The sequence below is a fragment of the Mastigoproctus giganteus genome, chromosome 12, assembly GCF_048544385.1.
Source record: "Mastigoproctus giganteus isolate SK-2022 chromosome 12, ASM4854438v1, whole genome shotgun sequence".
NCBI lineage: Eukaryota > Metazoa > Arthropoda > Arachnida > Uropygi > Thelyphonidae > Mastigoproctus > Mastigoproctus giganteus.
This window is the reverse complement of record NC_143586.1, coordinates 112,852,578-112,879,650: the sequence shown is the minus strand read 5'-3', so window position 1 is coordinate 112,879,650 and position 27,073 is coordinate 112,852,578. Positions and strand designations below refer to the sequence as shown.

The following is a 27,073-nucleotide window of genomic DNA, read 5'->3' as shown; positions in this document are numbered from 1 at the left end:
AAGCATAACAATTCAGCTAGCCTAAAGTCATGCTTCTCAGTTTCGGACCACAACTGTTTTTTAACCGTTGTTATGGGGCTGCAGTGATCTGGCAGCGGTGTCAGCCGATTCATTACCCTTGATTCAATGTAGTTTGGGATCCAGCAGAAATGGATGTTAAATGAATGCTCAAAAAGAGAATGTAACCTCTGCTGAATATGGGTCAGGAATGGGTGAGGATTATGCCACCAACCCCTGATAAAGCCTGTAATATATCTAATGAGTCAGTATATACCATGCACCTTTGTTATTTGTGAGTTTCAATATGTTCCAAGGCTAACTCTATAGCATACAACTCAGCTATATATATTCTGCATTCTTGGGGAATCTTCCCAGATATAGTACTATCTGGAAAGATGGCAACAGATCCAACAGATAATTCTGACTTCGAGCGATCAGTGAAGACAGGCAAGAAATCAGAGTACAGTCAGTCCTCGTATAACATGTGTTTACATTACACAAATTCGATCATATACGAATTATAAATAGGGGAACGATATCGTATATAATACAAACCGAATTAGTATGCACGATTCGCCTTTGAGTTTAGAAGAAATGGCAGTCAAATGCGGAATCACCCCAACTGAACACAACATGATAGGAATGAAGAGAAGATTCTGAAAATGTATTTATGTTTTTTTATATCAGTGAAGGGGAAACACATTTCACAATAATAACGTAAAAACCCACACAATTTCAGCTATCGGTATTATCGCAAATGCGATTAGATAGAGTTTACTATCCGTTTATAACAGATTCCAATAGCAGGAATGCAACTGGAAATTGTTTTTATTGTTTTATGTTATTAACCCCCAGAAATGTGCTTTAGTATAATGTGAGCTAGTCAGGTGTTAACAGTGTGTCTCTGCCTTTACGGTGTTGTTTATTCAGTTACTACACTTGCGCAGCTTTGTTTATGTGTATCAAGCGTGCCTCCTCATTTTGTAATTGTGTTTTATTCCCTAAAAATGAGTAAACTATTTAAAAGGTGTCAAGAGGAAGTGTCCTGATGAACACACTACAGATTCTGAGAGAAAAAGGAAAGCAATATCGATAGACAGAGGCGGACTGGGTCAAAAATTCTTACCCGAGAAAATTTGTAGCGGCCTAATTCTAGCTTTTATGGTCAAAATCACACCGGCCTCCATCGTTTTCTGGCCTCCGGCCCACCGGAGTTTCCCTGGTAAGGCTTATGGCCAGTGTGCCTCTGTCGATAGAGAAAAAATATAAATTTGTGAAACATTTTTAGCGAAATGAAAGACCATGTGATCTTACACGTGCTATAGGCCTAAATGAGGCAACGCCAGAATTAGAAAGAATGCAGAGAAAATAAAAACAACTTTCATAGCAGCAACAACTCAAAGTGTAATAAAATCCATTAGATCAAGATACAAAGAATTGGAAGAGATGGAACGTCTGTTTGGATAGAAGATCAAACAAAGAACAAGGTTGCTTATGATAGAAGCAAAAGCATTAGCAATATTTTATTACGTAATAGTTGTAATAAAATACCTAAGCATTTTATTATGATTATTTATTGTATTTGGTAATGTTTTGGTTACAAATGTGTGTTCAATCTTGGGTAGTTGGCACCTAACCCTATTTTTCCCATAGGACCTGTTATTTATATTGCACGAGGGTTTCTAGGAACACAACTATCGTGCTATATGAGGACTGACTGTATTTGGCTTTGTGAGCAGTATAGAGTTGTTGGTAAACAAAAGATGGCATGGTGGTCTTACTCCAATTTTTGATGGTGAAATTGCATGATGGAAGGCGAGCATGTCAGGGTGGAAGTTGTTGTCTTGGTGACTCAGCAACATTATTTACCATGATGTTAAACTTTCTGAGCAGCTCTTGAACCTGGATACCAAAAAGGGACAGTTATCAGCATGATGTAAAGAGTTTCCCATAGTGGCTCAAAAACGCTTGTCCACATAGGGTTGTCTGGCAGAGATTTCAAATTAAAAGTATATTTTAGAGACAATTGCTTTTGTTGCAGGGACAGAGAAGGTTCACCTGCTTCAACATATAAACTCTGGACAGGTTGTTGTTGTTGTTGTTGTTTTGGTTTTTTAGGAGCATTAGCAACTAAGGCCATATTGCTCCGGGATATGCGGTGGTCATTCCCTGACCTTTCCGCATCCTCCGTATTTGGTGGTGACAGGCACTCTGGACAGGAGAAGTTCTAAAAGTTCCAATAGCAACTCAGATGGCTTGATGAACTGGATCTAGCCATCGTAGTGTGCCGTTTCTTGCTGATGCATACAATTGGGACCCATAATCTAATTTAGAACAGACAAGTGCATGATATAAGCAGAGTAAGGTGCAGCGGTCAGCCCCCATTTATTGCAGGAGAACACACGAAGGAGGTTCAATCCCCTTGTGCACTTTGCCCCTAGTTGACGGATATGTGGTAGAAATGTCAACTTCTTATCAAATATGGGACCCAAGAACTTTGTGTTGGGTGCCCAAATGTGAGTTCTGGTTCACGGTGAAGATTCTGTTTGCAACAAAAGTGTATGCAAATGGTCTTCTATGGAGGGAACCTGAAACCATTAGCCACTGCCCAAGAGTTGATGTGGTTAATAGCATGCAGCAACTGTCTTTCGATGACCCTCATATTGCACGACTGCAAAAATATGCTAAAGTCATCTATAGAGAGGGCACTTTTTACGGTTGAAGGAAGTTGTTCAGTAATAGAGTGTACTTTGATGGCAAAAAGCGTAACATTAGAATTGATGCTTGTTGAACTCCCTCTGTGAGGGAGTCTGGGAGAGGGTGGATCCTACACGAAGTTCGAAAGATCGGTTAGAGAGAAAGTTTTTTAATAAAGATGGCAATGTGTCCCTAAGACCAAAGTTATATATGTCTTTTAAGATTCCGTATCTCCAAGCCGTGTCATATGCTTTTTTGATATCGAAGAAAACTGACACCTGGTTAGCATTAGCATTAGTAGAGGCATTTTATGCAAGAAAGCAAGCTTATGCAGCATCAGCCAAAAAAAAAAAAAAAAAAAAAACCACTTCCACTTCACCCCTCTGTTCGTTCAAAATACCTATCCAGCTGAGCCTTAAACTTATTTAGGCTATCAACTTCCACGACAAGGGATGAAAGTCTGTTCCACCAACCAACCAACCACCCACTGGCTAAAGGCAAATTTCCGCACGTCTATCCTACATCTGTCTTTCCTCAATTTGAATTTATGCCCTCTCAGGTGATTATTCTGAGCGAGAGGAAGAATCCCATCAGCATTGAGCATGCTCAAACCATTCAAGGCTTTATACACCTCTATCAGATCACCTCGCTGGTGCCTAGTCTCCAGACACTGTAATTTGCAAAACTTAAGCCTTTCTTCGTAAGAGCACCCCTTTGTTCCATTCACTAATCTTGTTGCCCTTCTCTGTACTCGTTCCAGCAGCTCTACATCCTTCTTGAACATCTGGAGGCCTGTACTGTATACACGCCTCCAGACCTGTATACAGTACTCTAGGTGTGGCCTGACCATTGCCTTATACAAAGGAATAATCACCTCCTTATCCCTGCTAGAAAAATTCCTATATATCATTGACAATACACCATGAGCTACTCTTGCAGCCCGTCTGCACTGTCAGAGAACTTCATATCTGCCTGCACAACCACCCCCAGGTCCCTTTCATTCTCTACCACTGTCAGAGTAGTACCACAGGTTGATACGTTGCTCTGGGGTTGCTGTTTCCCATGTGTAGTACTTTACATTTGTCAATGTTAAACTTCATTTGCCACCTCTCAGCCCATCTGCTCAACCTTTCCAGATTCTGTTGCAGCAGCATAGTGTCAGTAGTGTCCTTGACAACCCTGCCTACCTTTGCATCGTCTGCAAATTTCGACATCAAGCTTGATATACCCTCATCAATATCATTTATGAATACAGAAAACAATAATGAACCCAACACTGAGCCCTGAGGGACTCCACTAATAACATTAGTCCACGATGAGCAGTGTCCATTGATTACCACTCTCTGTCTTCTCCCCCTCAGCCACCCCTTTATCCATAGCAGCAATTTGCCTCCAATGCCAAACTACTCCAATTTGTGCAGCAGTCTTCCATGTGCAACAGTATCAAAAGCCTTTCTAAGATCCAATTATATAATATCAAAGTTATTCCCTGCATCCAGTTCCTTTGTGACTGCATCATAGTATCCAATCAAATTGGTCAGGCAAGACTTCCCCTGAACAAAACCATGCTGTGTCCGAACTATAGCTGAAGTCTTGTCTAAATGATCCTGCAGTGTTTCTTTAACTAGTGCCTCCATTAATTTTCCTGGAACAGAAGTTAAACCCACAGGTCTATAATTACTTGTGTCAGCCTTTGATCCTCCCTTGTGAATTTGGGTGACATTTGCACATCTCCAGTCTGTGGGTACCTCCCCTGAGTCCAAGGAAGCTCTCATAATTATGGCTAAGGGTTTGATTACTTCCTTTGCTGCCTCCTTTAATATAACTGGATAGATCCCATCCACTCCGGGTGCCTTTCTTGTGTTTATCTTCAACAATTTCTCCTCCACTTTACTCTCAGTTATTACAAGATTCTCTAGCTTACTGCTAGAGTTGAATACACCTCTGGCTTTCCCCTCGCTAAATAACTCCTCATGTGTGAATGTCGATGCAAAATATTCATTTAGTTTGTTAGCTACCTGAGCAGGATCATCAACAGTTGACCCATCGATATCAAGTGGACCAATCTGATTCATCCCTTCCTTCTAGAGTTTACATAAGTAAAGAACTCTTTGCTGTTTTTCTTTACATCCTCTGCCAAAGATTTCTCGTAATCTGCCTTCGCCTGCCTAACCTCCTTTGTAACTTGGTTACAGATCAATTTGTATCTATCATAGGCTTCTGTGCCGACCGGGCTAGCCGAGTGGGTAAAGTACCTGCCCGGCAACCCAAAGGTCGCTGGTTCGATTCCCGCCTCGGGCTTGGATCAAAGTACTGCAAAAAACCTTGGGAGGTGCAATATGGCCACAGAAGCCGATGCGCCAACAACTACCAAATCAAAAAAAAAAAAAAAAAATAGGCTTCTGTGTCACGTGTTAATTTGTATGTATCTCATGCATGTTTCTTCTCTGCCATATGCCTCATCAGTTCATCTGACATCCATTTAGGCCTAAACCTTGAACAATATTTCTTAGTTGGTATGTATAGCCTAGTAGCTTCCAAGATAAGTTCTTTGAATGCTTCCCATTTTGCATTTGCTGTTGGTAACATCATCAGTTGGTCCCACTGTATAGAATTTAAATACTGTCTCAGTCCATCGTAGTCGCCTCTACGAAAGCAATAACCCTTCCCTTTACCCCTAATGGTAGTTACCTCTTTGAGTAAATCCCACTTCAGCACACTGTAATCACTGCCACCTAGTGGTTCATTTATCTGCAGATTTTTAATGCATGAAGAATCACTGCTGATAATCAGATCAAGAGTATTACTCCCTCTAGTTGCCTCCTGAACATGTTGATGTAGAAAACAATCATCCAATAAATCCACAAAAGCCTTGCTAGTGTGTGAGTGACCAGCCCCCAAATTCCAGTCAATATCTGGAAAATTAAAATCTCCCATTATAAGACTCTCTGATTTACTGGCCTACTCTATTTCCCTGTACAGTATCTTATTACTCATCAGAGTCATTAGGCCTATAGCACACTCCTACTCTCAATTTTGATCTCCCAATGCTTATGTCACACCAAACTGACCCGGCACTGCACTGTCCAGCGATGTCCACTGGCTTCACTTCCTTGGATTTTATGTATTTCTTAACTAATAGCATAACCCCTCCTCCCTTCCTATCCAGTCTATCCTTTCTGTAGACGTTGTACTCCCCAAATTCCAGTTCTGCATTCCTTATATCTGTGTGACACCACGTCTCTGATATCCCAACAATATCTGCCTTTGATGTTTTGAGCAATACCTCAAATTCATCAAATTTATTTACTAAACTCTTAGCATTGGTGTACACGCAAGTATACCTGCACCTGTTTCTATTCTTAGCTACCCTAACACAACCCATGTGTTTACTTGTACCGCAATGACTCCTGGCAGTCTCTGAAATATCCTGCATCTTGTTTTTCAGGCTTCTGCTCATTCCAATAGAAACAGTGCAAGAATCCCTTTCACCTCTGCCAGTGGCTACTGTTAATCTATTAGTCTTTGTCTCTCCCCAAGCTAGCAGTTTTCCGACCCACCTAACACTGCCTCGATAGCATCAGCAAATATTCTTGCACCCTTTCTATTTAAGTGTATCCCATCCCTGTAGAAGCAATCTCTCCTGTTAACAAGTACAGTCCAGGCTGAAAAAAATTCTACCCCTTGAGCCTTGCACTATCTTTCCAGGGCCAAATTGATCGACAAGGCTCTCATCATATACTCCCTCCTATCGTGTCTGGGCAGAATTGCAGACACTTTCAAATTCAACCCTATTTCACGGCTTTTTTTCAACAGTGACCTGTACTTGTTAAGCAATTCTGCCGGTCTCCTACTTTTGATATCATTAGTGCCAGCGTGTACAACTATATCACCTTTTGTGCCCTTGGTGTTCATGTTTCAGGAAAGCATCATGTATAGGTGTTACGTCGGATTAAATGGTCGAGTGTTGATCTGTTCCTTTGGAAACCACACTGTCCTGGAAAGGAGGTTGTTAGCTTTAAAGTACCGCATAAGGTGAGCATTGACCATTCTTTCCAGGATCTTGCACAAGCAGCTGGTCAGAGCAATAGGACAGTAACCTTTTGGTACTTTTGGATCCTTTTTTTTTTTTGGGAAGAGAACGATGGTTGCCATATGCCACGAGTCAGGAAAGTGCTTTTCAGCATAGATTTTATTATAGAGACAGAGCATGCAATGCATTTATTCTGATGAAAGATGTTTAGTAATTTCATAATGGATGTTATCTGGCCCAATGGAACATGCCTTGGATAGGGAGAGTGCCGCTTACAGCTCCCATTGTGTAAAAGGCTGATTGTATTCCTTACTGCCATTTGAAGACAGCTTCAGTTGCTGTTTTTCTGATCTTTGTTTGAGGGCCAGGAACTCTGGGGGTATGATGTTTCTGAAGACAAATGTCTCCCCAAAAGTGTTTGTGATTGCAGTTATGCCTGCAATTGTACATCCATTATGTTCAAGGATTGATGAAGGGTGTAGTGTCTATCTGCCTTCATTTTCCGAACTTCGTCTCAGATGGCTTTGGGATTGGCAGCCTGTGTGAGAGAAGATGCATATCCAAGATTCCTTTTGGCTCTGACGTCTGATGTAATGTACTTTGGCATGGGTGTGTTTGAAGGCTATTAAATCATCTCTAGTGGGGTACTGACGAAATATTCCCCATGCTTTGTTTTGAGTCTTTCTAGCTGCTGTGCATTCTTCATTCCACCGGGGTTTTGGAAAATGTGGAACCAGGTCGATGTCCTTGGGATTGCAACTGATGCTGCTAGAGCAATACTTTCTCTGATGTGTTTTACTGCTTCGTTAATTGGCTCCTGCCTGACTGTAGTGGTATTAAATGTGGCCAAAGTCAAAAGGCATCCCAGTCTGCATGATCGATCTTCCACTGTGGTATCTTAGACTGGTGGCATTGTCTCCCATTAGAAATAGTGGATAACACAGGGAAGTGATCACTGCCATAAAGGTTTTCTTCAACCTTCCATGTACACACAGGCAGGAGGGATGCGGAGCAGATGGAAAGAATTAAACGTGCTGGTAGCCACGTGGAAAAAGGTATTAGATCCCATCTTTAGAAGGGCCAGATTATTCTTTTCAAGCAACCACTCAATAATCTGACCCCTTCTATTGATGTCAGAACTACCCCACAGAGCATTATGTCCATCGAAATCTCCTGAATCTCCTAATAATAGAAAAGGAGGTGGCAGTTGCTTAATGAAATCATCAAGGTCTGCCTGGGAGATATTGTTCCCAGGTGGCAAATAGATGGAATAAACTGTTAAGAGGAACCCCACTGTAAGACGAACTGCTAAAGCCTCTACGTTTGTGGTAAGTGGCATAGCTTGGAAGGGAGTGTATTTACCCAGAAGGATGGCGACTCCTTCGTGGGCGGGTCCATCCCCAGCTCTGTCTTTGCGAATAACAGAACAGTTACGCAAGTAAGGATCCTCATTTGCCTTAAAATACATATCCTGTAAGCAAAAGCAAGTTGGCTCATGCTTACTCAGGAGAGCCTTGATGTCATCACTATTTCTACAGAATCCACAACAATTCCATTGTAGAAATTTAAATGTACCCATTATTTAGATTTATTGGGTCTGTCTGGTGGCTTCCAAAGGCTTTGTTTTTCATTCCTGGAATACTCTTTCTTTGGAAAGACCGGGCATTCGCCTGTATCCATTTCTTCTTCTTCTTCGGCAAAGAGTTCCAGGACCGATTCATCCTGTAATTCCTTATCTTCCACATCCATTGTTTCTTGGATTATAGGTGGCTGTTCCAATTTCTTTAGAGTTTCTTTAACACTGTGTTTTGGAAGTGCTAGTGCATTAGGAGGTATGGATAGAGGAGTGGCAGCTGAATGTGATTTTTGGGTGGGCTTTTGCGAACTTAATAAAAAGTGTATGAAGGCTTGCCACTATTTATTGGTTGGATGCGTTTTTTGGCCTCCTGATAGGATATGTTCAGCTCTGTTTTTATTTTTTGAATTTCTTTTTCGTCCTTCCACTGCTGGCATGATCGAGAGTATGCAGGGTGCCCTACATGGCAGTTAGTACAATTTCGCTTAGAACCTAAACATTCCTTGCTCTTGTGATCTTCAGCACCACATTGAGCACAGGCAGGGCAGCCACGACAAGCTATTGTATAATAGAAATCGGAGTGTCACCAAAGATAAACATAAGAGCAGAAGAATCCTTTTTGCAAGATATAAGACTGAGTTTTAGAAGGATTGAAATCAACTAAGTTGTCTTTGCTTCACTGGAGAATTACCTGGAGATCATCATTTAAGTAATTGATAGTGGATATTCGAGAAGTTGAAGCTGATTGAGCAGGTTAAGGTTTCTCAAAATGGAAAGTGGAATGCAATGTGCTATCATCGGCAAAACTATGGATAGGATTTCCAGTCAATGGAAGAAGGTCATTAATATACAAGAGGAAAAGTGTGGGGGAAAAAACTGAACCTAGGGGAACACCAGCATTAGTGGAAAAGTTAGAAGACAGAGTTGGCAAACCATAAGATGGAAGCTTGTTTAGAAGACCTTCATGCCAAACATGATCGAAAGCCTTTGAGATGTCAAGAGCAATTGCCTGTGTTTCACCGAACTTTTCCATTGAATTTGTCCATAAATGGGTAATATTAGCCAGAATATCACCAGTGGATCGACATTGATGGAATCCATACTGGCGATCATTGATCAGACAGAAGGTTTCTAGGTAGTTTAAGAGTTGGTGGTTAATTCATTTCTCCATTAGTTTAGAAAGATTAGAAGTAATTGCAATGGGACAATAATTTTATGGGAGGGATTTGTCACCCTTTTTAGGAAATGGCTGATTATGAACAAATTTCCAAGCAAAAAGAAAAACACTTTTGGAATAAGAAAGTGAAAAAAGGCAGAAAAGAACACCAGTAAGTTCAGGAGCACAGGTTTTGAGAACAAGTGGAGAAATACTATCAGGACCTGGAGCTTTCTTAGCATCAAGATTCGTCAAAATCCTTCTAAAACCCTTTTGACTGAAGACCACAGGAGGCATTGAACAGAGCGTGTTGGGAATGGTGGGAGGTGTTTTACCAAGATCATTAATACATTAGTTGGAAGAAAAATGGGATGTTAGCTGGTCAGCTTCATCCTGGGCTGAAGTGACAATAGAACCATCTGGTTTTAACAGAGGTGGGAGCAGGGCTGGGCAAACGTTTCGGCCAATAGCTTTGGCAAGAGACCAGAATTCTTGGCTACCAATTGGCAAGAAGCAAGTTTTCTACTCTTAGTGTGTTCAAATTCTAGTTTAGACTGATTAATAACTGCTTTACAATTGTTGTGAGCTTTGGTGTAGGCAGAAAATGAAACTGAAGAATTGAAAACAAGCCAAGTACGATATGCAACATTTTTCTCTTGAACAGCCTTAGCACATTTATTTGAAAACCAAGGTTTATATAAAGGATGAGACTTTAAAGTGGAGTGTGGAATAAAGGATTCCATTCCTGTAAGAATAATTTCACTGACACGATCTGAGCAGACGTTGACATCAGAAGTTTTGAAACAGTAATCCGACCAAGGAAAAGAAGGGAAAAAAAATCTCGTAGGTCATCCCATTTTGAATTCTTGTAATGCCAAACAACAGGAGGTTGGGAATAGCCATGAGATAAAGGCTCCATTGGAGAAGAGACAATCACCAAGTTGTGATCTGAGGTGCCTAATGGACCACTCACTTCGACTGTGTACCGAGAAGGGTTGTTTGTGAGAAAAAGATCAAGTGCGAGGTCATTAGTAATTGCAAAAGCCTGAGCATCTTGATCAGCTGGGTCTGTGTGACTGGAGAATGGAAGCCAACTGGAGCTGAGGATGAAAGGTTTTACGAATATTTTCTTACAGGAAGAAATATTGCAATCGAACTTTTAAACCGTTTTGTCATACTGTTTTATATATTAGTTCCTGTACACCTGAAAATGAATAATTCTTGAATATCACAATTCAACTAAATGGTTGTTTGAGTGATAGAGCTGGACTGTATGGGGAAGACAGTGAAAATAACAAAGTGTGTTAATGAGATCATCAAGGTCTGCTGGGAGACAAATATACAGACCAGATTGTTAACAGAAACCCTACAAAGAGGTGAATAGTAACCACCTATATGATGGTAGTAAGAGGAATTACTTGGAAAGAATATACCCCATTCAATAGGTCCATACCCTGTTCTGTATCATGCTGACATTCCATAAAGTAGTCTTCTCATTTGCCTTTAAAAATGTCTCTTGTGAACAAAGGCAAACTGGCTTTGATGTCGTAAATGTTCTGCAGGAATCCATGGCAATTCTACTGTATGAATGTGGCCATTTTTCAGGCATGGTGGCCACATTAACCAGCTTCTGAAGTGATGAGGACTTATTCTTCTCAGTCCTGTGTCCATTTCTTCCTTTACCCTGTTCCGTTTCATGCTGACATTCCATAAAGTAGTCTTCTCATTTGCCTTTAAAAATGTCTCTTGTGAACAAAGGCAAACTGGCTTTGATGTCGTAAATGTTCTGCAGGAATCCATGGCAATTCCTGCAGAACATTTACGAATGTTCTGCAGGAATTCCTGCAGAACATTTACGAATGTCCTGTATGAATGTGGCCATTTTTCAGGCATGGTGGAGACATTAACCAACTTCTGAAGTGATGAGGACTTATTCTTCTCAGTCCTGTGTCCATTTCTTCCTTTACCCTCAAAATCAATTTTTTCTTGTGCTACTTCAGTTTTTTGTGTTTTTGATTTTTATCAATAGGTTTCAGTTGAGGAGGTACAGTAGGAGGCATGATATAGGGATGAGAGCTGACTGTTCTTTATGTGAGGAATTTTGCAAGCTTAATAAATAATATGTAATGGGAGTAAATGATTTTATGGGTGGAATGATCGTCTCAGTTTTAGTTCTGATGGAACCTCTCCCCCTCCCCCAACCTTTTGAGTGTATGAAGGTTTGTTGCTATTTATAGGTTTCATCACTTTTCTTGTTTCCTGATATGATAAGTTCTGCTCTGCCTTAAGTCTCTGTATTTCCTTCTCTTCCTTCCTTCCACCTCTGGCATGATCAGAGATATGCATGGTGCTCTCTCCCTAGTAGTTAATACATATGGATTTTGGGACTGAACATACTGTAATTTTGTGGACTTTTGTATCATACTGAGTGGCTGCAAGTGCACCATGACAGGGCATTTGCAAATATCCATATTTCTAGACATTTTCAAATGGAGGTCTCTGAATGGGATCTTCTTGCAGTGTCTAAAGAGCAGATCTGTTCTGTGTTAAAATTGCAAGGAATGATAGCTACTAAACAAATATTCATACATAGGGATGGGAACCTAGACCATATTAGAAACGAAGCATATTAATGGGTTACATATTTATGGACTTACTGAGCAGTGAAAGCACCTGCTGTAATTGAATGCAGAGATGCTGGTGAAATGAAGCTAAGGATGACATTTCTAGTAGGCGACCTGGTTTCCATTCCTACATACAAATATTTGTTTAGAAACTGTCACTCCTTGAAATTCGAACACAGAACAGATCTCTTCAGATATTTCAAGATCATATTCAGAGATCATGCCATGAGATGAGTTTAATATCTTTGGGGTGTTATTGTGACCGACATCCCCCCAAATTGTCTCAAAGCAGCTGAGTTGACTCACATAGTTGAGTTTTCTCAAATTTCATTTCGATCGATTTGGGGACCCTACCAAACCCTTCTGGAAGGGCGTCATTTTCCCTACGGGCTTGTCAGAAGTAGAATACATTATCAGAAATCTGAATGGTGGACCTGATATGCCTTCTGTTCTATGCCCCTTTTCTGTGGATCTAGTATGCTTGTTTCCATCTTTATTTTCTAGTAGTGACTCTGCCAGTTCTCATAAGAAAGATTCAGATTATCAGGATTCGTGAGAAATTTTCTTTCGAGCACCTCACCCATCACAGAGCCTGGGCACAGAAATGGAAATGTGAACGGAAGTGAGATGCCAGTCCAACTCAGACATTATACCTGCACCTCTGCCAGCCTAAATCTTATCTTTTTGGGCCATGGGAGTTAGGAACATGGTTTAAGCATGGTTGACCCATAGGCCAACCACTAGATGAATGATCCAGGGCGAGCCATCCCAGGACCACCCGTCTTATTGAAGCAGGGGTCAAAGTGGTGCATCTTTTCAACTTTCCAGGAGTTGAAGCACAAACATCTTCGATTCCTGTAGTGTTAGACTGGATCTATGCTGTGGGTGTTGGATCCTAGTGATTCTTGTCTAAAGGAACAGTATCACTGGGAGGTGCCCTCACCATATACGGCACCCATTACACTGAATGTACAGAGTGCCAGTATATGTAATACCTGATGTGATCTTTCTGTGATAAGAGCTTTAATCTTTTTCTTAAGTTATAGCAGTAAAAAGGAAACGAAAAGTTCCCCTCTTATACAAGAATTAAAAATCTTATTAATTAGTATTAATTATTTTTATTGTAAGTAATATTTGTGTCATTGAAATTACTATTATTAACTTTAGAAAAACTACCTGTATTTCATCCTGTTCTGGTAAATCTACTTGAAATGCTAAGTTAAGAAGGCAGCATGGCACCAATCGTCTTAACTTCACAAAAAGGCTCTAAAAAGAAAGACGCTAATTAAGAGATACACACTTTGCTGTTATATTTAAAAAAAGAGAGGGGTGGGGAATTTAAACAGAAATTAATCACAATAAAATAACTATTTCTATTGAAAAAGAATGAATAATTAATGCAAAAATCAAAGACTTCTATGCAGAAACACTACATCCATAGATATAGCTTGCATGTTTATATATTTATCATGCTACCTATTCTGAAGATTTCATTCAAGAGAAAACAAAGAAATGCCCATTTTGAAAAGCATATTTCAAAAAACAAAAATAAAACCCCTGTTTATTATTTTGTTTGATTGCCTTTTTTGTCAAGACCTTTATCATTATGCCATTGAGGCATGTATAATGGCTACCTAGTGAAGAGGTACAACTGTGCCAAATGAAAAGTCCATGTTTCGATCACTTCAACAACTGGTGAAACTTTTCATATTACTTAATCAAATGATGTCAAGATGAGTTTGGCTTCAGAATCAAGGTAAATCAAGACAGTGTTTTACAGTGGATACATTTTAAGGCTTGTTTATCTACTGGATGAAAGGGGGGAGGGCTGATATGAAAGAGTATTTTTAAATTAGATACATTTTAAGGCTGTTTTTTTTAATGGATGAAGGGGGGGCTGAAATCACATGGAGAGGAAAATCTACACTCTTATTTAAGAGCAGCAAACTCAGCTTCCTTTCAGGAGAGACATAACAAGATGAAACAAGACTATTCCAAATGGGATTAGTTTATTTTGGATTGGGCTATTTAGAATAAGTGTTGAGACAACTAAGGCTATAAAGCATCAGTATATGATAGCTGAAAACTACATGAATTTTTTTTTTTTTTTATTGTGTGTTAGGTGGTCCCAGCCAACCTTTGGCAACTCTACCATACATTTACAGTATCACACAAACTATATTACAGATATAAGAATTTTTTCCAACCTGCGTGTGAGGGACAGTTCTGAACCAGACTATACCAAACCTGCCATGTGTTTGTGTGAAGATACCCAGCCGAATCAATCAGGTGGTGAATATATTTGCATAATGTGGTGTAGGTTGTGTTGAGTCACTGGCCTGGGTCAACATCCTGATCCTAAAGTCACAAATTAGTTGTTAAGTCCAAAAGTTTGTTAAATGTCCAGCCAAGATGCTTAAATGAATGCTAAGGATGCCATAAAACAAATCCCTTGACCCAATCTGCACAGCAGGAGAATTGCATCACATTTCTATTCCAGTCATTTATGAAAACCAAATGAATAATTAATTCAATTTGGTTTAATTCAATTCAATTACCTGAATATGTTTTAATCATCATCACAATAGCATGTAAAGCCTTCAAGATACAGTAGAAGCAACCAAATAGAGTTTGCATGAAGTATCATATGGATAGCACAGGATGTAAATATCATCTCTCTTATCACTGAGCTTGGTCGATGCAACCAGGGCTGGGGAGTAGGAGTAAGGAGTAAAGGAGTAAGAGGTTTTTACAGGAGTAGGAATAAGGAGTAACAAAATATATTTTTACTCCTTATTCCTGTTATTATATTGTACATGCAAACACCATAAAACAATTTTATTATATTGCACTGTCTAATTTAAACTTTAAATTTTTATCTTTTGTTTTAGGTAATATGAATTTGTAAGCCTGTTAAAGTTAATTTTAAGATCCCATCCTCCCAGGTGCCTTCCTTATGTTTAACTTCAACAATTTCTCCTCCACTTTGCTCTCGTTATTACAAAATCACTTAGCTCCCTGTTAGCATTTGATAAACTTCTGTCACTCTCCTCATTGAATAACTCTTGATGTGTGAATGTAGATGCAAAATACTCATTCCGTTTATTAGCTACCTGAGCATGATCATCAATAGTCAACCCATCTATGTCAAGTGGTCCAATCTGATTCATCCCTGTCCTTCTAGAGTTTACATAAGTAAAGAACCCTTTGCTGTTTTTCTTGGTTCAAGATATATGCTATATACCGTTAACATCACAATTTTATTAAATTAGTTATATCCTTAGCCAAATACAGAATTTATATGCCCAAAAAGTGATTAAAATCTTCAAACTACTTATTTATTACAATTAAAACCCTACTATCCTTCTGCGCTACTGGTTATGTGCTATATTATTCGTGCTAAAACACCGATACAATAGCGGTATGAGTAAAAAAAAGGTTATGTGCTATACTATTCGTGCTAAAACACCGATACAATAGCGGTATGAGTAGAAAGTCATAACTTACAAAATTACTAGTTAAATTTAAATAATAAGCAAGTGAATGCTACTAAGCCTATTATCTATTTGTAAAACAAATTAATATGTAAATTAATCAAAAATACGATACAATTTCTAATAAAACTTATCCATTTGCAGGAGCTCAAGAAGTCTACATTCTCATACCTATAGTTTTGTTCCCAGAATCCTCAAATTGTTGATATTTCACTCTCCTTTCATGATTTTCTAGGGGATCCTTGTTTTCTCTTCATGTGTGATATCCACTCATATAAAATTTTAGGTCATCTCTCTTTATTCATACATATACTGAGATGTCCAAACCATCTTAGCTTCCTACTTTTAATTCATTCTATAATATCTTCATCTGCATCAAACACCTTCTAATTTTCTTGTTCATAACCCTCTGAAGCTTGGAAACTCTAGCAGTTTTAGCATTAGTAGAGGCACATAATGCAAGAAAGCAAGCTTATGCAGCATCAGCCAAAAAAAAAAAAAAAACCCAGTTCAAGGAAATAGTCCATCTCTAGGGCCCTAAGCTTCTTTTTGTCACCCTCTTTTAGTGTACACACCTCATATCCATAATAAAGCACCGATTCCACTAATGACTGTCCGATACGTTTTTTTGTGCTAAGAGAGAGAGATACTGTTGTCCCACCATATAGTATTAAGGGCACAAAGAATCTTCCTACTTTGATGAATTCGTGTGCTAACTTCCTCTTTCCCCAGTCCTTCCTTAGTTATAATACATTCAAGATACTTGAAGAAGTCAACAGGGTTTAAATGTATAGATTGTGTTAATTTGCCATTACTACTTCTAATAAAAATCTTGTTTACTTCAGTGGCATGGATTGTTTGAAATTGTTTAACTTCTTTTTAGAAATCAGCAAATTTCAGCAAGTATTCATTCACTTTTACAGGAAAACATGCAACTCTCTTTCCAGCACCCAAATTAAAAAGATGTCTAGGAAAACCTATTACCACTAAGAGCTAAATCTTCTCTTTTACTACCCTTGCTACTCCAGTTTTTCAATTGTATTAAAATTGCATTATTGTTGTTCAGAACATGTCAAATGTTGTCTGTAGTCACCTTCCAATGCTAGCACTGAGAGCAAGTTGCTTTCGATTTGACAATTTTTTTTATTATAAAAAGTAACCATGATGGGTATAACCTAACCCACCATGGTTGCTTTTTATAATAAAAAATTATAAAAAGTAACCATGACGGTAAACATCTGTAATAATCGAAAATGTAAAAAAGTAAACATCTGTAATAATCGAAAATGTAAAAAAGTAAACATCTGTAATAATCGAAAATGGCCCATTTTTCAGCGCCATCCCTACTCCTTCTTTCACTATCCACACAGTTTCACTAAAAATTCTTGTTGTTTTTATTCTTCCACAATCAAATTTTTATGCTTTTTCGCTAATGGGAAACATATTTATGTACAACCTACGATCCTCCATGATTGGCACAACTCAGAGGAAGATAATGTTCTTAAACGAAAGATGCAAATAAACATTTGCCCTATATAGCCCTATATCACTGTCACCATGAAATGTAACATATTTTTCCATTTCTTTCTTTCTTTGTGCTGCACACTGTCGTCATTTTGCTTATTTATTTTCAAATGTCTGATTACACAGAATTTTCCTTAGCTTGAAATTGAAAAATCATGTCTATATATTATACATGTACACAAGGTGAATGTTACCTTATTCAAATTTTTCAAATGTTACCTTTTTTAACTGAGTAAAAAAAAAAGAAAAAAAAAAGATGAACTATCCAGAGTTGGCAGCAGAGGTTTATGGCATTTTCACTGATGTGATTTTGAAAGAGTTGCATCTGGTTGCCAAAATGTTAGAAATTAGCCTTTTCATTTTGGATTGCTTGAATTCTGAATCACCTTGTAGCAGATATATACAGAAATGAAACAAAAGAAAGTTACTTTTCTTTTGAGTGAATCAGCAATTAGTTAATTATGCATTCTGGTGAGTATGGGCTTGGCAAACCCAGGGTCCTGAGCTGGATATCATCAACCTTCTCTTTCTTGGTGATCTCTCTCTCTCTCTCTCTCTCTCTCTCTCTCTCTCTCTCTCTTCAAGGAAGCCTTAGGCTTCCTTGCATCATATGGCTTATAATAATAATAAATAATAATAATTAGTTTAACTTTTAACATGGAGGAATAATGCAGGAAAAGTTTGTTTGATCACAAAATCAGCTGTCAACTATTGCCACACTAGCAAAACTTGTCCATTATTCTGGTTGAAAGTTTATTTGAATCTCAGGTGGCTTCCAAAGGGATGGATTGCTCTGTTTATGTTTTTTGATATTTCTTTTTTTTGGGAAGAATGCGCATTGTTCTTGTTAATGCTCTGGCATGACCACCAGATCAGTGGAGTTTGCAATAAATTAATTAATACAAATGTTAATCGTATTTAGCAGTCATGGGCTTGAACCCCGGCCCATTTGGCTTTATTATTATTATTAGCTATATGGTGCAAGGAAGCTTGAGGCTTATGCTGCACCAGCCCAAAAAAAAAATTCCCCAGTTACCCAGAGAGAGAGAGAGAGAGAGAGAGAGAGAGAGAGAGAGAGAGAGAGAGAGAGAGAGAGAGAGAGAGAGAGAGAGAGTAGAAGAGGAATCACCAAGAAAGAGAGAAATGATGATATCCAGATCAGGAAACTGGGTGTGCCAAGCCCATACTCACCAGATGTGAGCCCCTGGGGTTTACTACAACTTTTGTGGCTTTTTACATCCTAGAGGACTAAATGAGGTATATTTTCAAGGTCATTAAGAAAAGAAGCAATAGTCTTTGAACACCTACATTTTTTGTGTATTGCACTGGACTGGTCTTTAAACATGTAACACATGAAGTTTATTATTCAATATATGATGCCTGTGTATTCAAGACTATTTAACAGAACCAGTTGAAGCTTATGATAACTGCAGCCAATATTGGGTTCAAAGATTCTTTCAACTGTAATTTAATCTTTTAATTCTTCAATGGTATGCAGATTGTTCCACAGAGCTAAAGAAAGAGTTCCCAAATATTCATCTTAAAGTGTATGGTCTTTCTAAACATTCAAGGACATAGTGAATCCCACCACTTGCTGAGTGATTCCATAACAAACAGTTGTTGCACAGAAAAGGGAAGAAATCAGGGTCATACTGTTGTTGTTGTTATTGTTTGGAGGTTTGGCACATAAGCTACTTTTGCTATAATGTGCTTGTTATAATTTTGCTCCTAGCAAAGGTTTGCTGCTGCTTATCTAAAATTGTATTAAATGAAACAAAGCATCTAATATGGGCAAACTCCACAAAATTCTTGCACATACTCATTTCTTTCATTCACAGTTTCAATTCAATTTCTCTCTCTCTCTCTGACACACACTTTCAGATGAAGAAATTTTTAAGTGTATGTTAACACATAAATGACACTAGTTTGTCCACCTTCTGAATGTATAGTTCCAATGAATTATCCTGCAATTATTATAGTTTTAAACTAAATTAAAGCAAGAAGAATTTTGATTACTGATTAATATACATTTAAAAATTTCTTCATCTGAAAATGTACTGAAGCACGGAGAGAACAAACTTCTATAGATCAAAAGTCTATACTCAAAAGAAACCACTTCCCCATAACTCTAGCTAAGAATAGAAACAGGTGCTAAGAATAGAAAGAATAGCTATTAGCCTGTAGCCTGTAGCTAAGAATAGAAACAGGTGCAGGTATACTTGCGTGTACACCAATGCTAGGAGTTTAGTAAATAAATTTGATGAATTTGAGGTATTGCTCAAAACATCAAAGGCAGTTATTGTTGGGATATCAGAGACGTGGCGTCACACAGATATAAGGGATGCAGAACTGGAATTTGGGGAGTACAACATCTACAGAAAGGATAGACAGGATAGGGAGGGGGTTATGCTATTAGTTAAGAAACACATAAAAACCAAGGAAGTGAAGCCAGTCAACATCGCTGGACAGTGCAGTGTTGAGTCAGTTTGGTGTGACATAAGCATTGGGAGATCAAAATTGAGAGTAGGAGTGTGCTATAGGCCTAATGACTGATGAGTATAATAAGAAACTGTACAGGGAAATAGAGTGGGCCAGTAAATCAGAGAGTCTTATAATGGAAGATTTTAATTTCCCAGATATTGACTGGAATTTGGGGGCTGGTCACTCACACACTAGCAGGGCTTTTGTGGATTTATTGGATGATTGTTTTCTACATCAGCATGTTCGGGAGGCAACTAGAGGGAGTAATACTCTTGATTTGATTATCAGCAGTGATTCTTCATGCATTAAGAATCTGCAGATAAATGAACCACTAGGTGGCAGTGATCACAGTGTGCTGAAGTGGGATTTACTCAAAGAGGTAACTACCATTAGGGGTAAAGGGAAGGGTTATTGCTTCCGTAAAGGCGACTACAATGGACTGAGACAGTATTTAAATTCTATACAGTGGGACCAACTGATGATGTTACCAACAGCAAATTCAAAATGGGAAGCATTCAAAGAACTTATCTTGGAAGCTACTAGGCTTTACATACCAACTAAGAAATATTGTTCAAGGCTTAGGCCAAAATGGATGTCAGATGAACTAATGAGGCATATGGCAGAGAAGAAAAATGCATGGGATACTTACAAATTAACACATGACACAGAAACCTATGATAGATACAAGTTGATATGCAACCCAGTTACAAAGGAGGTTAGGCAGGCAAAGGCAGATTATGAGAAATCCTTGGCATGGGATGCAAAGAAAAACAGCAAAGAGTTCTTTACTTATGTAAACTCTAGAAGGAAGGGGATGAATCAGATTGGTCCACTTGATACTGATGGGTCAACTGTTGATGATCCTGCTCAGGTAGCTAACAAACTAAATGAATATTTTGCATCGACATTCACACATGAGGAGTTATTCAGCGAGGGGAATGCCAGAGGTGTATTCAACTCTAGCAGTAAGCTACAGAATCTTGAAATAACTGGGAGTAAAGTGGAGGAGAAACTGTTGAAGATAAACACAAGAAAGGCACCTGGGGTGGATGGGATCTATCCAGTTATATTAAAGGAGGCAGCAAAGGAAGTAAGCAAACCCTTAGCCATAATTATGAGAGCTTCCTTGGACTCAGGGGAGGTACCCATAGACTGGAAATGTGCAAATGTGACCCCAATTCACAAAGGAGGATCAAAGGCTGACACAAGTAATTATAAACCTGTGAGCTTAACTTCTGTTCCAGGAAAATTAATGGAGGCACTGGTTAAAGAAGCACTGCAGGATCATTTAGACAAGACTTCAGTTATAGCTCGGACACAGCATGGTTTTGTTAAGGGGAAGTTTTGCCTGACCAATTTGATTGGATACTATGATGCAGTCACAAATGAACTGGATGCAGGGAATAGCTTTGATATTATATACTTGGATCTTAGAAAGGCTTTTGATACTGTTGCACATGGAAGACTGCTACACAAATTGGAGCAGTGTGACATTGGAGGCAAATTGCTGCTATGGATAAAGGGGTGGTTGAGGGGGAGAAGACAGAGAGTGGTAATCAATGGACACTGCTCATCGTGGACTAATGTTATTAGTGGAGTCCCTCAGGGCTCAGTGTTGGGTCCATTATTGTTTTCTGTATTTATAAATGATATTGATGATGGTATATCAAGCTTAATGTCCAAGTTTGCAGACGATACAAAGGTTGGCAGGGTTGTCAAGGACACTACTGACACTATGCTGCTGCAACAGGATCTGGAAAGGTTGAGCAGATGGGCTGAGAGGTGGCAAATGAAGTTTAGCATTGACAAATGTAAAGTACTACACATGGGAAACAGCAACCCCAGAGCAACATATCAACTCTGTGGTACTACACTGACAGTGGTAGAGAATGAAAGGGACTTGGGGGTGGTTGTGCAGGCAGATATGAAGTTCTCTGACAGTGCAGACGGGCTGCAAGAGTAGCTCATGGAGTATTGTCAATGATATACAGGAATTTTTCCAGCAGGGATAAGGAGGTGATTATTCCCTTGTATAAGGCAATGGTCAGGCCACACCTAGAGTACTGTATACAGGTCTGGAGGGCCTCATTTCAAGAAGGATGTAGAGCTGCTGGAACGAGTACAGAGAAGGGCAACAAGATTAGTGAATGGAACAAAGGGGTGCTCTTACGAAGAAAGGCTTAAGTTTTGCAAATTACAGTGTCTGGAGACTAGGCACCAGCGAGGTGATCTGATAGAGGTGTATAAAGCCTTGAATGGTTTGAGCATGCTCAATGCTGATGGGATTCTTCCTCTCGCTCAGAATAATCACCTGAGAGGGCATAAATTCAAATTGAGGAAAGAGAGATGTAGGATAGACGTGCGGAAATTTGCCTTTAGCCAGCGGGTGGTTGGTTAGTGGAACAGACTTCCATCCCTTGTAGTGGAGTTTGATAGCCTAAATAAGTTTAAGGCTCAGCTGGACAGGTATTTTGAACGAACAGAGGGGTGAAGTGGAAGTGGGTTTTTTTTTTTTTGGCTGATGCTGCATAAGCTTGCTTTCTTGCATCAAATGCCTCTACTAATGCTAATGCTAACTCTTAATACAATGATAGAAGGCTGTCTATTCCATTACTTTAGTAGTGGAAAATGATACAATGAAGCAAGCTAATCCTTCTTTAATTTTATTCAGACTTCCACAATACCAGATTATAGTCTGTTTTGATGATCAATTACTCTATGGCTGAAAGCAAATTTTTGTACTTCATATTTATTCTTCCCTTATGTGTGTGCATTGCCCAAAGAAAAAGTAAGAATGCTCCATTAAGATTTAATTTACTAAATCCACTTAAAGCCTGAAATGATTCAATGAATGCAATCTACAAAACAAGACTTTCTTGGTAAGAGTACCCTTGGCACTCATTCCAACAGACTGACATTCTTCATAAAACAAGGCTTCTAGACTTGTATGCAGTATTTAAAATCAGCCTAACCACTGTTTTATGCACAGGATAATCATTTCCTTGTCCCTGTAGACAAAATTCCTGTATATCATTGACAGAATGGCCCAGCAATCCTAGCAGTGTGTCTGCACTGCTCAGGGAACTTTATGTTCAACTATACAATTACCTATAGGTAATTTTTGGTCCCCACTGGCTTGAGTGGCGTACCAGTTAATTGGTAGGTAATTTTGTTATTACTGCTACCCATGTGAAGAACTTTGCATTTATCACTGTTAAGCTTCAACTGCTAATTCTTAGCCCACCTGCCTAGTTTTTGTTAGGTCTTGTTGCAGTAGCATACTCTGATTCCTGTCATTAACTATCTTGACAATGCTTGTATCATTAGTAAACATCAATATTAAATTTCATATGCCCCATCAGTATCGTTAAAAATACTGAAAACAGTAAGGCACTCAGCACTGAATCATGATGGACTCCACTAATACTTCATTAAAAATAACTTCATCAAAAGCATTAAGAACCATTCTACCATACCTTTATCCAGAGCTGTAACCTGATTAATGCCACACTAATCCAAATGTATAGGCAGCCTTTCATATGGAACAGTATTAAAAGCTTTACTGAAATCCAAGTATATGATATCAAATTAATATTTTGCATGTAAGTTAGAGAATCTTGTAATAACTGAGAGTAAAGTGGAGGAGAAATTGTTGAAGATAAACACAAGAAAGGCACCTGGGGTGGATGGAATCTATCCAGTTATATTAAAGGAATCAGCAAAGGAAGTAAGCAAACCCTTAGCCATAATTATGAGAGATTCCTTGGACTCAGAGGAGGTACCCACAGACTGGAGATGTGCAAATGTAACACCAATTCACAAAGGAGGATCAAAGGCTGACACAAGTAATTATAGACCTGTGAATTTAACTTCTGTTCCAGGAAAATTAATGGAGGCACTGGTTAAAGAAGCACTGCAGGATCATCTAGACAAGACTTCAGTTATAGCTCGGACACAACATGGTTTTGTTAAGGGGAAGTCTTGCCTGACCAATTTGATTGGATACTATGTTGTAGTCACAAAAAAACTGGATACAGGGAATAACTTTGATATTATATACTTCGATCTTAGAAAAGCTTTTGATACTGTTGCACATGGAAGACTGCTGCACAAATTGGAGCAGTGTGGCATTGGAGGCAAATTGCTGCTATGGATAAAGGGGTGGTTGAGGGGGAGAAGACAGAGAGTGGTAATCAATGGACACTGCTCATCGTGGACTAATGTTATTAGTGGAGTCCCTCAGGGTTCAGTGTTGGGTCCATTATTGTTTTCTGTATTTATAAATGATATTGATGATGGTATATCAAGCTTAATGTCCAAGTTTGCAGACGATACAAAGGTTGGCAGGGTTGTCAAGGACACTACTGACACTATGCTGCTGCAACAGGATCTGGAAAGGTTGAGCAGATGGGCTGAGAGGTGGCAAATAAAGTTAAACATTGACAAATGTAAAGTACTACATATGGGAAACAGCAACCCCAGAGCCACGTATCAATTCTGTGGTACTACACTGACAGTGGTAGAGAATGAAAAGGACTTGGGGATAATTGTGCAGGCAGATATGAAGTTCTCTGAGCAGTGCAGATGGGCTGCAAGAGTAGCTCATGGTGTTTTGTCAATGATATACAGGAATTTTGCTAGCAGGGATAAGGAGGTGATTATTCCCTTGTACAAGGCAATGGTGAGACCACACCTTGAATACTGCATACAGGTCTGGAGGCCTCATTTCAAGAAGGATGTAGACCTGCTGGAACGAGTACAGAGAAGGGCAACAAGATTAGTGAATGGAACAAAGGGGTGCTCTTACGAAGAAAGGCTTAAGTTTTGCAAATTACAGTGTCTGGAGACTAGGCACCAGCAAGGTGATCTGATAGAGGTGTATAAAGCCTTGAATGGTTTGTGAATGCTCAATGTTGATTGGATTCTTCCTCTTGCTCAGAATAATCACCTGAGAGGGGATAAATTCAAATTGAGGAAAGACAGACGTAGGATAGATGTGCGGAAATTTGCCTTTAGCCAGCGGGTGTTGGTTAGTGGAACAGACTTCCATCTCTTGTCGTGGAAGTTGATAGCCTAAATAAATTTAAGGCTCAGCTGGACAGGTATTTCGAACAAACGGAGGGGTGAAGTGGAAGTGGCTGATGCTGCATAAGCTTGCTTTCTTGCATCATATGCCTCTACTAATGCTAATACTAATGCATCCAATTCCTCTGTGAATAAGTAATAATAGCTTATCAGGTTGTTCAAACAAGATCTCCCCTTAAAAAATTTGCATTGAAACTGCATTTCTGCCAAGACGTTGCTACATCATTCCTTTTACCACTAACTTCATTATTCTCTGACTTATAAGCAGGGCCATATTAAGGATGAAATAGGCCCCAGACCCCAGACCATATTTAAATTTGAGGCTCCTTTAATATACATATATATACACTGATGAGCCAAAATATTGTTACCACCTACCTTTTATGATGTTGGTCCTCCATGTGTAACCAAAACAGCTCTTACCATGGGTGCTACAAGATTTCTAAATGTGTCTTGTGGTATCTGGTACCAACACGCAACCAGCAAATCCTTTAACTCCTGTAAGGTGCGTGGTTGAGACGTCGCAGATCGGAGTTGCTGTTCCAACACAAACCACAGATGCTCGATGGGACTGATGTCTTGGGAATTTGGAAGCCAGAGCAATACCTGGAAGTCTTCCTCATGTTCCATGAACCAGTCTCTAACAATCCGGGTGTGGCATGGCACATTATCCTGCTGAAAGACATCACCGCCAGAGGGGAAGATCATTGCCACGAAAGGGTGTACCTGGTCGGCAATGACGTTCAAGTAGGTGGTAGACATCACAGTGCCCAGCAATGGATGACTGGACTCATGGTATCCCAGCAGAACATTGCCCAAAGCTTGACACTGCCGCCACTTGCTTGTTTTCATCCCACGATGCATCCAGGCACCATCATTTCCCCAGGTACCCACATACCCGGCTGTCCGCATGGTGCAACAGGAAACATGATTAATCAGACCAGATGACCTTCTTCCCATCACTCAAAGTTCAGTTTCAATGCTCGCACGCCCATTGCAGGTGCTGTTGCCAGTGAACCGTGGTTAGCATGTGCACTTGAAGCGGCCTGCAGCTACGCAGCGCCATTTTCAGCAGGGTTCGATGTACTGTGTGTTGTGGCACATTACTCCCATCACCAGCAGTCCAATTACCGGCGAGTTGCATCACAGTTGCCCTTCTGTTGCAACGTACCATCCGGGAGAACCTTCGGTCACCTAGAGCATCGATGAGCCGTGATCGTCCAACACCTCGCCAGCGGTTTGTGGGTTTTCCCTTCTTGGACCACTTTTGGTAGGTACTAACCATGGCTGACTGTGAGTACTCCACCATCCATGCCATTTCGGATATGCTCTGATCCAGTCATCTGGCCATTACAATTTGGCCAGATGTCAAACTCGCTCAAGTCTGCTGCCTTTCCCATCTGAAGAATTGATTAACGGAGCTCAGTATCATGTATTTTTTATACTGTGTCCCGACCTGTGCTGTAGTTGCTTTGATTTGCATACGACTTGCTGGTCATAATGTTTTGGCTCATTGGTGTATGTGTGTATTACCACATGCATATAAATACAAATACTACATAGGTTTTTATATTTATATTGTGAATAATAATTTCTTGATTAAAATGTAAACTAAGAGATCAAAAATGTTTTGTTTTTTGACTTGAATATCAAAGTAAAAATAAACACAATTAATAGAAACTTTTAACTTATTTATTGTACAATAAAAAGATATAAGAATAAAATTTAAACACTTAAAGTTAAATTTAAGAATGCTTTTATATTACACGTTTTCTTGGGTTTATTATTATAAATTTTATCACTACTTTAGAAAACATTTACACTGAAAATGAGGCAGGCCCCTCTTTGCATGAGGCCCCTCACCATGGCCGGTTTAGCCGTAGCATTATGAATAGGAGACATTTATAGTTCTGAAATCTGTAGAGAACTTTGTAGAATCCAAGTATTCTGTAATAATTATGGTTGTTGTTGTTGGTATTGGGCTTAATGACACAAGGGTCACTGAGGCCAAATTGTGTCTGTTCATTGTTTATTTACAGGTATAGCTATAGATGTTAAATTATATGCTCCTGTATAGGTCAATATATTTTAGGTACATCAAAAGTTCTTCTATGTTTGCTTCATTTCCTATGAAGTGAGATTTTCAATGTAGAGAGAGAGAGGGAGAGATTGAAAAGTGTTAGAGTGGATGGTTGAATGTAAGGGACAATCAACCACAAAATGACGGACTGTAAATTGGGTCAGTCAGATAGGATGAACACAGTGGTGGGTTTTCTCCCAATAGTAAGAAGAGATGTGTATGGTGAGTGTGTCCAATTCTAAGTCTTGCCAATACCACTGCCCCTTGTCTGTTTCGTCGGAAGCCAGAGAGCCACAGCTTTTATTTTTGCTTTATCTAGTAAA

General features: G+C 39.2%; 1 protein-coding gene across 5 annotated transcripts in view; it reads right to left on the bottom strand.

Annotated features, from left to right (window-relative positions):
- Window positions 1-27,073, bottom strand: part of LOC150077345 (C2 domain-containing protein 5) — a 992,151-nt gene that overhangs the window by 192,134 nt on the left and 772,944 nt on the right. For all 5 annotated transcript variants that reach the window (XM_090386765.1, XM_090386767.1, XM_090386764.1 and 2 more), the window contains one exon: window positions 13,263-13,352. In XM_090386765.1, coding sequence (XP_090242891.1) covers window positions 13,263-13,352 — 90 coding nt within the window. The remainder of the gene's footprint in view (window positions 1-13,262; window positions 13,353-27,073) is intronic.